At 42.5% G+C, this 13,101-nt stretch overlaps 1 protein-coding gene across 1 annotated transcript in view; it reads right to left on the bottom strand.

The window, feature by feature from the left end:
- Positions 1–12,642, bottom strand: part of LOC111263383 (uncharacterized) — a 22,600-nt gene extending 9,958 nt beyond the window's left edge. The window contains exons 1-2 of the mRNA XM_022838406.2: positions 12,537–12,642; positions 7,643–7,740 (exon numbers count right to left, since the gene is read on the bottom strand). Of these exons, the coding sequence (XP_022694141.1) occupies positions 7,643–7,740; positions 12,537–12,642 (204 nt within the window). The remainder of the gene's footprint in view (positions 1–7,642; positions 7,741–12,536) is intronic.
- Between the last annotated feature and the right edge of the window lie 459 nt (positions 12,643–13,101).

The raw sequence follows: 13,101 nt of genomic DNA, 5'->3' as shown, positions 1-13,101 counted from the left end.
ATATGATCTAATTTGCGTCGTACGTTTGAAAAAAAATATTGAAGATACGTTATTTTAAGGGACGTATAAACGCGTTTGTATGGAATAGAGTTACTAGTTTTGGCGATTCCTTCGTCCACAGATCGACCGTAATATCTCAAGACATATATAATGGAATTCTTAGTCGTTTGCAGTATAGAAGCATATTTAGTCCATTGGAGTTAAAATTCACTGTGAAATTAAACTAAGTCTAAATATAGATAAACTTCTCAAAGCTATTACGAAACCTAGAATAGAGATTGTTAGCTCCCTTTAGGCATGGTTTGAAGTTATGATTGTAGTACAGTTCAAGTGCATGATAATAGCATATTTTCAATAAAATACTTTTCTGCTACCCCTATGTTGAGTATTTGCTGGTGTCAAACGCACACAGATAGAATAGCTTCCTTACGGTTTGCAAGCTTGAAGCTGACTACACTAGCGCCTTTTTCGGTTTTCCATCTTATCGGCTTTCCCTGTATCTGCCAATGGCAGCAGCGCAAGTTCTCCCACACACACTCACACTCGAATACCTAAGAAGTTACTGCTAAATATTCTTGCCATAGCTAAATATAAATGTAAATGCCCAAATTAGCTAATAGTGCTGAGCAAACGACGGCAAGTAAAGAGGCTCACATAAAGCTTGCGCTAGCTGGCGAAAGCAGGTTTCAGCCGTACTTGCAATGGTTCTCGGCTCTCAGCCTTCGGTTCTTGCTAGCAGTGCATGCAAGATGGCGAACCACCAATAAGTATTTTTACCCTGTTGTATTCATCGACAAGCGTCCATAGCCGTTTACATCAGGGGTCGTACCGCGGCTAGCTGGACATAATTAACGGAAGGAAACATACCGTTCGGCATTACACTAAGGTTGCAGAAACCTTAACTGGTCAGGCTGAGCTTAAACGCCGCTGGCGGGAGCTGAGAGACGTGAGCTTTGACCGAGTGCTGCAAAAAGTCACACCAGGAACGCGTGCTTGTGCTCGCTCACTATTTCACCGGGTACCGCCACCTTTACTGAACGACTTCTACTTCATCAGTCGTTCGTACGTTCTAAGCCTGTGAACGACACGTTGCTACTTTAACTTGTGGTGTGTGGCAGATGTTGGGTCATGCATGAGGACTGACCATAACAAACAAACATTGGAAGAATCTGTTTATACGTTCAGCCCGTCCGTCAGGTGCGTAAGTACACATACTTGGAAACGTCAGAGCATACAGATATAAGGATAGATAAAGCGAATATGTCAATGCTGTTTCCTCATGTGCTCAAAAGCGTGGAAGACCTAAGTACATAAATGTGTATAAAAAATGACCCGTTACCGTTGTTGGGATAAGAATTTAGAAGTTAGCACCTATCTGGGCTGAACGTATGCGGATAAGGTAGCTGCGCAGGAGGGTAGTTGGTACGGGTAGAACAGTATCGGAACGGACTACCTGGCGTCAGCACATTCAGCCTCATCTCTTACACTGAAAAAGTAGGGGATGAGGCCATATGAGAAGTGCGCGCTCATTGACACCTATTGACTTCGAATGTCGCGAAGAGAACGGCATTTGGCAATAGAGCCACGCGAATTATAACAATGTCGGTAATGTTGTACAGGGATCACGTTGAGCGCGCGTCACGCGTTGATAGAAGGGACATGATGGAAAAAGAGACACGTATACGACAGTAGAAAAATTGTAAAAATAGAAGAACTAATGTGCAGGAATAATAGATGGCCAAGATGGAGTAACAATAAGTTTTCGACGTTTCACGAGATTCTAGCGATCGCAAAACGAAGACAGGCTGCAAACCCCTGAGTTTGCTGATTTCAGTTTCGCTTAGCATTGCAGGCATCTGCGGAACCTGACTCCTTGTTACCCCCCGCCAGTCTACCTTGATGCACACTGAACTTACGGCAAATTAGTTTCCTTCACTGGGTACGACCACCTCTACGGTTTTTACTTTATCGGTCGTTCGAACCTTCTAAACCCGCGAACGGCACGTTGCTATTTCAACTTGCGATGTGGGCGAATGTTGGATCATGCATAAAGATATGAATTTCAAACTGCGCTATCTTACATTGCTATATTAATTCAACCAAGAAATAATAGTTCAGTGTTTTTTGACACTGCACTTTTCTAAAAAGTACCGCCAATCGACGTTTAATGAATCCTAACTTTTTAAATAGGATGATTTTTAAAAACGTAAGTTATTCTCTCTGTATCTGCAACGCAATAAGAAACATCATTTGAAGGATCTTCTAGAAGTCTGCGATATCTGTTTTCTGACACGTAGATAATACCTTGAAACTGCTTCGATGTGAACCATTCACTCGTTCTTTCCCTTTTCGTTGATTCGGCTTTTACTACTGTTGGTTCGTCCATCGACAAAGATTGTCAGACCTGACCACCTCCCTGTGCTTTAGTCCTCTTTTAAGGGCGGCACATTTGCTATGCCTTTTCGTTCCAACTATAGCACAGGCTTAAGAAGCAATCCTGATCGAGTGAAACGCACAGACGCAGGGCGTAGATGCGAGAGGAAAAGCAAGCTTAGTAGCAAAGCGTACGCGCTGGCCGGGCGACTGCTAGGCGTTGTAGTTTTTCTTCCTAAACGGCGAATAGACGGCGATCTCTATGGCGTTTGTCTTGATGGTAGCAATGCTGAGTCGCTTTGATTGGCCAGTGCTAAGGGAGATTGATGGCAATCCAAGCTGAACCGTCTTGGAAGGTCAGCCATTCCTGGATCCGCAAGTCTACCCTCCTAACAAAACCTCTGCCGGTCCCAGTTTGGTCTGATTTTACTTAAGTTTAGACTTACAGGCCACTCAGATTCTTGCTACCGTCGGTTATCGCCTCGTTAGTTTTGCTAGAGATGGTGAGGGAGTAGAGGAGAAAACGGGTGAGCAAGAAACTTCTCTAAACACGTCTACCGGCTGCCTTCCTTCATAGCACAGTAGCTGCAGAAAACTTCGGCTATTTTCGAGGCATAGTAATAAGAAATATCAGAGAGAATAATTCAGCAACATGTTTAATGGACTGCAGACGACGCCGACATCTAAATCATTCCTAACCAGTCACCCCTGCATTCTCTTCCAGTTTTCTTCAATTCGTGCAGGTGTTAAATGCAAAGATGCTGAATAAGCTGCGATGGCGTATTACAACCATGTAAATAAGAAAACGTCCTTCAATAACTAGTGCAGATTGCGAGTTCTCTTTGCTTGGATTTCAATAGTAGTAAATTGGCAAGAAGGCTACAAATCTATAGAAAAAATTGAGTAAGCTGCGGTGGCTGTGTGATTTGCAGCGGGCGATGCGACGACTCGAATCAAGTCTTGATACTGTTCGAAGAGGCAGTCCATACTTTGCGAGGACCACAAACGTGTCGGGTTCGCTTCATCAGTGGAAACCAGGGGATCTAAGGTTACTGAATCTTTGACGAAGGAGAAAAGAGGATAGAGGAGAAAAAAAGGGGACGTGGAGATGGGTAAGAGAAAGTATTCAGGTGAGACAAAAGATACGTCCGGGGCTCTTTCGATGCGCGTCTAGTCCCAAAGGAGTCTCAATAGCCCAGCGGCCCGTCGGCCGAATTCGCTCCGAATGACACGAAAAAGGGAAGAGGGTCTAAAACAGGGCAGGCATGGGATTGTAAAGGCGAACGACGAATGACAAGAGGCGCTGCAGTACCGACCGCAGCAGAAAACGAGTATGACGCTGGATATAATCAAAAGTTACCCCTTGCTTCTCTTCTCTTCCTTCAAACCTCTCTTAGCTCGTTGTGTAGCCTTGAAGCCTTACACTACTGCCAACACTCACGCGGGTGTGAAAGAAAGCTGCCATGGTGGCGGTTTGACGATGGTAGAATAGAAATTGTAGCAATGCATTATACTACGAAGAGGTAGTGTAGCGCGCAATGGCGTCATCCAGTAAAGGTGGAGTTTTATCGCAGACGGGAGGGCGAGCGGTCTAACTGACTGTCTGTAAGGACTGAACGCAGGGCCAGACCCCCTATGGAGGGTTCGAGCTAGGGGGTCGAAAAATCCGGTGAAACCGACGTATCTGGAGGAGACAAAAGGTAAGATAGGGCCAGCTGTGGGTCCCTGCTGTGTCCTTTTGTGGCCACGCTTCTGCAAGGCATAGACCCGTCTACAGGGCAGGGGCCGAATAGGACGAACTGACTCGTCATTGTAATCATCACCACGGGCCGCCTCCGATTCTGTCATCCTCACGTCGTTCACGCCACTAAACATTTTGAAAAAGTGTGCAACCTTTCCACCGTTCCAGACATTCGCCTCTTCCTCGGTATACACTGTTAGGAAATCCGGCAAATGTTGCATCCCATATTTTGTAGATGCTCCGTAGTATCACTGTGGCTCTAGCTAAATTTTCTGACAATAAACGACGAGTAAGCGGATTTTCAGCCTTCCCAGATGGAGCACTATACTGATCTAATTCAATGACCGGTACTGGAAAAGGAAATAAAGTGCCACAATTAGTACCCCTACGAGAACTCCAAAGCGGGCTCTCCCCTAAGTGCATGCATGGATATGTCATTCAGAATTGGATCCGTTTGCTCCTACCTGTTCTCAATCTTTGAACGAAGGTGGTTCTTTCATTGAACGAAATGTTTATTCTATCCGTGAGCAGTAGGCGCATGAAAAACGTCTTCCGTGGTAGTTTAGTGGGTACCGTGATTGCCTGATAATTATAGGAATATTTTGTAGTCTAGGTTCGAATATAGGCGAACTGTGTTTCGTGCTAGAAGCCGGCCGTATGATGGAATGCCTTACAGCGACACCGTGCGAAAACTTGAAATAGAGGAGGGTCTTTTACTTTTCTGCCTGTGTACACTATCGGCCTCTATTTACAACAATCAGTTAAACGGAAGTCGTTGCAGGAACTATGGAAAGCACACAGCGAATCAAAATACATTTTATATACAATAATCATTCGTCAAAAATCAATGATAAATAGCATTGCAGCCAAGCAATAGTGCAAAAACGCCAAGAAAGGAAATTCAAACTGATGATAGCCCCGTTTTTCTAGTATCCGAGCAATAAATCCACAACATCCATCCAAATCGAAAAGATGTATCGATCCAGCACAGCTATATATCCCGGCAGTTGATTGGATGAGTTAAAGCACTGCTCTTAAGATCAGGCTAGCTCCATTTTCGAAAAAATAAAATATCGCTCAGGACCTACGGCCGCTCTGTCGCAAATTGCTACTGCACCTCTATTCTAGATACGGCAATTGTTTAAAAAGATTCATAATTTTATTTATTCTTAAATTATTTGAAGTGAGTCTTTTTGTTTGTTTTGTTGTTCAGGACAGCCAGTGCACACCTTAAGGGTACAGTAAGATAACTGGAGAAAAAACTATAGTCTTAGGATTATTTTTCTTGCAATTTATAGTTGTACAAATGTGTTCGGAATCTTCAACGGCTCTTTTTTAGTTAATCGCCACAAGAAGCAAAACCGACTACAATTTACCGCAGGTATGTCATCCTCTGAAAAATTTGCTTTTACATCGTTTAACACTCCGACATCTTGAAATAGGGACGCCAGCGAATGCAAATGTCACTTTATATCTTTCTAAACTTTTTAGTTCCTTTTGGCGCACTGAAGAAGCATCGTTAGCAGGCAAGCTACCTGTCTGCCTTGAATCCTCTAAAATTACTCGCGGCGATCATATGCATCAAGGGAAGTGTATCATCTGATTGCTTTGGAGTCCTATGTCTCAAGATGGGCCCTATATTTTAAACGAGCGGCCTTCGCTGCGTGGAGAAACGCGAATCTCATCATAAATAGGTAAATATTTAGATAGTTCAAAAGTCTCCAGAACCCACTTTCTAGCCCGGCTTAACATCGTTTTGACATCGCGATAAATACGAATGATGATCGCAGAATTTTACAGCGTAAATGAAAGGAGGTGTTTTTTTTTTAAAAATATGGGAAAACATATTATAGATAGAACGAAAAATAGAGAGAACTATATTTACGATTTCGTGAACCTATGCCTAATTAAATTAAATAATGAAACATAACCAAAACGATATGCTAGTAGTAAGATGAACAGAAAGCCAAGGTCTTCATTGCGGTCACGTCTTTTCTTTTTTTTAGAAATACCCCAAAAGCTGCCAGACTGTACGGCCGTTACTGCACGAATATACTAAATCTATTCGACGAGCTTTTTTTGGTTTTCAAAATGCTTACTAACGCTCAATGCATTCAATCGGATTAAGGCGATCTCGTTTGCTCTCCTCCTACCGTCGCTTCCTCTTTCTTTTTTCAATGTCTCCGCCATTGAAGGGATGTTACGCCGCCAAATACTAGGCGGAAAGCCTTGGGCAATGAAGATTCTCATAGCCTTGATCTGCCGGAATGACGGTGAGCCGTGGTAAAGTAAGTCTACATTGGACGAACCTGAACGTCGAGGTCGCGCACAGAGAGACCTTAGAGAGTCTGGCGTTAGTAAGTAAGGCCTCGACAGGAATGGACGTGGAAATAGAGTAGGGCCAAAGGAGCTCTCTGGGAAAGTTTGAGACGAAGGAGCTTGGATTGAAGCGCAAAAAAAGGCTAGCCTAACTCAGTTCCTTCAAACAGCCCTCTCTTTCTGTCTCATCCACGCGCTCCTCTTCAGACTATGAGGGAAGACAGAGAAGCTTAAACAACCGCCGCTAAAAAATAGTTCTTCGAAGACTGGTATGGGAAGTATACGAAGCAGAGGAGTTTAAAGGTGACCTTGCCAGTAAGGGTGAGGCATAGTCAAGGAGTGTAACGAAGAAAGAGATGCGGGCGAGCAAAGATCCGGATCCACGAGCAGGTTCACGCCAACTTGAAGAAATGTCACCGATGGCGGCTTGGCTATGGAACTGAAAAAGAAGCTATGGACCATAAGAGACGGCTACATCGAGAAGAAGGCCAGATTGCAAGAGATCGGAAGACAGGCAGAGTGCTAGACTTTAGATTAAACGGATGGAATAAAAATGGTTTCTAGAAAAGAGGCAAGAGATCAAGAAAGTACTGATGAGAAAAGGAAAAAATGGAGACAGAGAAAAAAAAGGTCTACAGTCAGTGGGTACAGGAGTGAGTTAAGGAAGCTGTGGACACTGGCAAGAATAAATAGATAGAACCAAACTCGTTGAGGCTGCCTTGATTAAAGTTTGTATTGCTGATTAGTTCCTAGTGTCGTGATGCCACTTCGACCACTGTATTGGACCGAGACTGCAGGGCAATGGCTACTCGACAGAGTATACTGGCAAAAAAATACATATATTAGGTCTGTTATATAAATACTTTATCTGCCGAGCACACGTTGGCGCCATCACGAATATGGCTTCACTATAGAAGATATCTCAAACTACCGATTTATTGCTAAGCGCACTAATAATATTCGGTCGCTTATTTTTTCGTACGTGCTAATCCATAGAACGTGTAATATAGCCTTGGTCCGAGAATTTTCCAATCATGTAATATATTAAATTGAGTTAAGTTGGCTACGCGGCGCCGTATAACTACTATATAAATACAGATATTGTGCGTTTCAGCGGACCAATAACTTATAGGCCTTGAGACTACCTGGCACGTAAGCTTTTCTGCTAAGAATGTCTAAATAAAAGATTTTATCGAAGCGGGTACATACCTCTTCCAAGAATTCGATGACGTCCCCGAGGGCAAGCTCTAGTTCATCGTCGTTTTGTGGCGTATAGTCGTATAGGACTCGAACTTTGCGTCGTTCCGCTGAAACAAATACGAAATAAAATGATCAATTAACTGTTGTCGTTGTTCGTGGCACCGATGTTTTCTAGGCAACGCTGAGTGCTTTTCAGCCAAAAAGCCTTGCAAATAATTCCAAAAATTATAACACTCCGATACGTGACGTACTGAGCCAAACTCGTTATGCTATAGCGTAAAGGATACATACTTTCTTTAACTGAAAACTCTTCCGTAACTTGTATGACTCTTGTACACTGAATATACAAAATGCTAACGGTACATTCAAAAAAAAAAATTTTTTACATTCGTAGACGAAACATCATTTAATAATCTATTTTCAATTATTTCCCTTACAGGCTCATTTAATTAGCCAAATGTATTCAGATGTTTTCCGGCTAATAATTTTACAAGTACCTAATGATTCACTTGATTCAATAATACAGCGCCAAATATGCCAATACAAACAGAGAAAATTCTTACTGGCCATCTCTCAATAGGAACTTCCCTCTTTTTCATCACAGCTTCAAGTTACAGGTGTTATGCGGGACGACCAGATAAACTCTGCGAGATACTGCACCGACCTATAGCACAACGTGCATATAACATAGTAAAGGGAACCTAATTTGCATTAGAGACAGGCTCAGTTCATGCTGAAGAACAGCAAACGTTAAAGGACAAATGTACGTCAATGAAAAATGTGTGGCGATGAATACGTTTACGAAAGCTCACATATGGGATAACAAATCACTCGAGGAGGACAAATACGAGCAAAAAAGTTGAGCGAAATGCAGTAAGTTAAAATATTTCTCAATGCTTGTACATTGGCTCTACACAAATGATAAAGCACAAGGGTAAGGTCAATATCCCTAACAATGTTTAGGCTATTACAATGGAAGGTAAGCTTTAAAACTGAATACGTTTGAATTATGCGCCGCTAGTGGACGAAATTTGCCTGGTGAGCACTCCAGTCCCCTGAAGCGTGTGTATCAAAATTAATTAAGTTTACTCGACTAAAGGGGAGTTTAGAAAAAAAGACGTATCTTAGCCCTAGAAATCAACGCTCAGTGATCAAGTCTTCGCTCCTCGAAGATTACAGCATTGAGGAAATTTGTCGAAAAGTGCTGAAGATATTAGGTAAGGAGACCTTAAACAAATCCAGAGCAAACGATGCATGCGTTTCGAGAATGAAAGCTGAAGTATTGAAAACCAGAGGAAAAGTAATCAGATGTTGGGACCCGAAAGACAAGAACGCGTCGCTAGGCGAGAAGGCTTCCCTCAAAAGCAGAGCTTGGAGTCCAAGAGCCATGTTGGCCAAAAATGATATTTTACATGTAACTCTTTACAGGGTCATATCCTGAAGGCTGCAAGCGCAATGTAATAATGAGTAAAAAAATTGGGCTCACCGTGAATGGACTCCAAACGAATTAGACATGCGTGTGGTGTTTCCTATGCGTAACTGCGGAACTTCGATCAACAAAGAAAAGCCACCTGGAGCATATGGTCGCCAGACAGCGCATTAAGTTCTACTGTCAGCCGAAGAGGCATCAGACAAAAGTATACTGTTTGTAATGTACATCAGGGGCATCTGCTATTATGAAATTGAAGCAATGAGTGCAGCCAGCAACCTTGAGCTTGTTAAGGAACTCACGGACCGTTGGCATGGCACTCGAAGGTACGTAGTTTGGTTACTTGATGATAGCGTAAGACCTCATCGCTCTGCCTCCATTACTTCCTGGAGTGAGCAAAACAATATCCAACTTAGCTTGACTGAACCCCGTGTAACTGCGGGGCTTTTTATGCCTTAAAAAGGGCAAGTGGTAGGCAAGCATGTTTTACTCTCGACCTATTTCGAACAGTCGCGGATAGAGAAACTACGAGAACAGGAACATAAATGATAGGTTTATGGCTATCCGGAACGCTTGAACAGTGGTCTAAAAAAAAGAGAGTACCTTTAAGACATATCATCATCGTAACGCAGCCAGTTTTTCGGTTAAAAAATCCGTCGGGCTTGCTTACAACAGCCTAACAGTATCTTATAGATCGTTTCAGTTTCAACTTCCATAATAAATCTCACAGATAAACTTGTGTAGTGTAAATCGTCGCCGTTCTCAACTCTGCTATTAGTTAACAGTGTTGTACCAATCAAGAGGATTCGACCCGAATCACATTTCCCCACATAACGAAGGGCGCCGATAATACGATATACATATCCTCTTCCATACATGTACATATAGATATAGATATCCGTTGTTGTCTTATTATAACCATGATACTACGAAGATCGTTTCTCAATTTTTAAATAGTTTATTGTATGTATTAATCTTCTTTTTTTTTTTTATTTACTGCCCTTATCTTACGCTTGCCTTCATCATTTTCGTATTTGGCGCACCTGCTTGCTGACCAGTACGCGACCGGCCAAATCAGGCAATCCTATTCAAGTAGGCCATCCTAGGTGGATAGTTTTTTTTTTTCACTTCGATTATATGACAGTACTAAAGGACCTTTTCACTGCATGCCTCAGTTCTGCAGCTTTACCGGTCTGTCTTTCCGCACGTTAGTTCAGCTCAATAACACCAAACACTTTCCTAGTTGATATTTTCCTTTACTGTTTGTCCACACTGTTATTATTCATTTTTATGGTTTCTTTCAATACCAAGTGTTCTCCTTCATTGTTGTAAATAGTGCCATTCATTGAATTAGATAATTATAAATACTCTCATCATATTGAGCCATGAGGGCAGGCGGCCTCGTACAGCACTGATGAAAAGAAACGATTCGTCTTTGATTCATATTTAGAATCAGGTTTCTCTTGGCTTCTTTCCGACTTCAGCTGTCTAGCTTTCACTCTCCAGCATGTGTCTAATGATCGGCGGATCAATTTGGAGATTTCTGTTTCCGATTATGAGGCGCCTGCTGCTGCTGCTTCTAGTGGTAACGGCACACTCTCTGGCTGGAGAGGCCGACGATAGACTCCGAACGGGCCTTAGTCAGCTGCTTTGAGCTGACTCGTCATACATCGTAATCAGATCATTGGCCGCTCATAATTCTTTGCATTTACTCCATTTAATCTAGCTTCCTTCAGCTGACGGACCGCCTTGATCCAGTCGCCCACTAACGCGTCTAGGGCCCGTTTCGCGAGTTTTTTGAGGCCATTGGTAAGCCTGTGGGTGGGCAAGTATCGAGCCCTATGCAGGATAAATAGAGTAAAATAAAAACCTCGAAGGTGATTAGATTTGACCGTCGTACCATCTGAATACGCAAGGCAACATTTCGTTGGAGAAGTTAAATAAGATGATCGATGGACGCACTCGATGACAACAATTTTGGCTCAGAGTGTAGTAATCGACTTTGGGTAGGCATTGGATAGAGCATTTTTTAGAATGTTTGGGATTGATTAAGCGATGTGAATGTCAGAAGCTGTTATTACTAGACTGTAAGACCTGAAGCATTTAGAACAGAAAAACGCCCGGCTTTTGAGGCGTTCACATCGATACCCTGGTACTTCTTAGATCTCAATATACGAACCCGCTGATTTTCATTGCGGATCCTGCAGAAATATATTTTTCATTAAAAGTCGTCATTTTAATTTTTCCCTTCAAGTTTTTAGACCTATCTAAGAGAAATAAATAAGACTTGTCTGGTTCGTTCAAGAACAGCCATAATTGTAATAGCCGATATATTACGTCACGGAGGGTCACTAAACTTCGTGAATATGCTTTCATCGTTAGCGGTCTAGACATATGTACTGAGACGTTTATATATGCTAGGCCATGTTAGCTATTTTCGATAAGGCTACATCACAATGCCAGATAGAAGCAATCCGTACGGATTCATAGAAGTAAGGTTACTCAAGTGAAAAGTCAACGGAGAGAAATGCGCCGACAACCGTGGACACGTTTCGTATGTTTATATAAGGTAACGAATAAAACTGCCCGTTATTCTTTTAAATTTAATGGTCGTTGTTCCTCATTAAGACAACACGTCCAGTATAGTTTCTGAGCACTGATCGCTTCTCGTCTTTTACATTGTTCGGGCTGCATGGGAGTTGTTGTCAAATCGACCATTGACGAACTTCAAAATTGGGTATGCGTACGAACCCTAATCCATTCTTTGAAACATTTTGTACACATTATACCGCTCCTATTTTTAAATGAAATAATTTTCCATTGGGAACGTCTATGCAGGAGTTAAATTATAAACACTTCTATACGAGTTCCACCGCTCGCGTTTCATATAATTAGTGCCATCCAATTTTCGACATCTGAAGGCTTGCGTTAGTATTAAAAAAAAAGATAGATATCCTTGCGGAAATGATTCCTAATTAGGTAGCTCATCCAATAATCAGAATCAACGCTCTCTGTTTACTATCCTGTTAAAAACTCCTGTCTACATCTCCATGTATCAATGCTATTTTGGTTCATTGCCGTTGATATATTAAGGCTCTAGATACCTAGGTACATCCGTATATTAAGAACATAGTCTACTGTTATGTAGATTACTTAGTTCAATTGGCAAACTATCGTATATCCTGCAGTCGAAAGTCGAAATTAGACACGAACGAGTGCTCTGAGTTGTCAAGCGCGGACTCTCTGGCTTTTGCCATCGTAGTGTGTGAATATCGATGAGGTTTTGGGATTTTTGGCGCGTATATTTCACCGCAGCGCCCCGTCGGCAAATTCTTCACATTCCTCTTAGATTCTCAAAAAAAAAGTAAGAGTATCGTCGTAAATTCCGAACCTCTGAAATCGTAGTGGCGCTACTGTCGACGTCAAGGAAGCGTCCGCCAGGTGCGTGGCTGTAGCGCTATCCGCGCCACTCACCATAGAGCAGTCCCATCCACAAGCGTCGTGTCGTCGCTACTGCTGCTGCCGCCGCCGCCGCCTCTGCCGCTAGGCTGTACACTTTTTCGGTAACGCGCAAGGGCATTCTTTCGCATAATTGCTACTACAAACAGAATATTGTCATTGGTCTCCGGTGTGCTCAACACAACCAAATTTCTCTATCGTTGTAAAGGCGCTGATTTTGCGAAGTTTACGGCAGCACATTGCTAGCCTGTATCTCGGACATTCCGTGGCCTTCGAATATTACCCGTTATCATAGAGGTGTCTCATGGTTGCAAAGCACTTTGTCTAGCAAAAAAAAACAAATGGATCCTGTATTTGAGCCCCAAATAGCGTTTGGCACAGCCGAAATGGCCCTTGGCATCTAGAGTATAATAGCCGAAAACAATCGGTGTTTATGAGATATATCGATTACCTCCGACTCTACCACTGACCATTCTGTTGAAACAATTCGACCGAGAGCGAAACCTGCTTTTGTTTCGGTTGTTGTCCAAATCTAAACGATAATGTAAATATAACGGATGTGATATTGAACGGTTGACAG

Source organism: Varroa jacobsoni, unplaced genomic scaffold (assembly GCF_002532875.2).
Source record: "Varroa jacobsoni isolate VJ856 unplaced genomic scaffold, vjacob_1.0 scaffold_760, whole genome shotgun sequence".
NCBI lineage: Eukaryota > Metazoa > Arthropoda > Arachnida > Mesostigmata > Varroidae > Varroa > Varroa jacobsoni.
The sequence above is the reverse complement of the archived record's forward strand: the minus strand, read 5'-3'. Positions and strand labels throughout refer to the sequence as shown.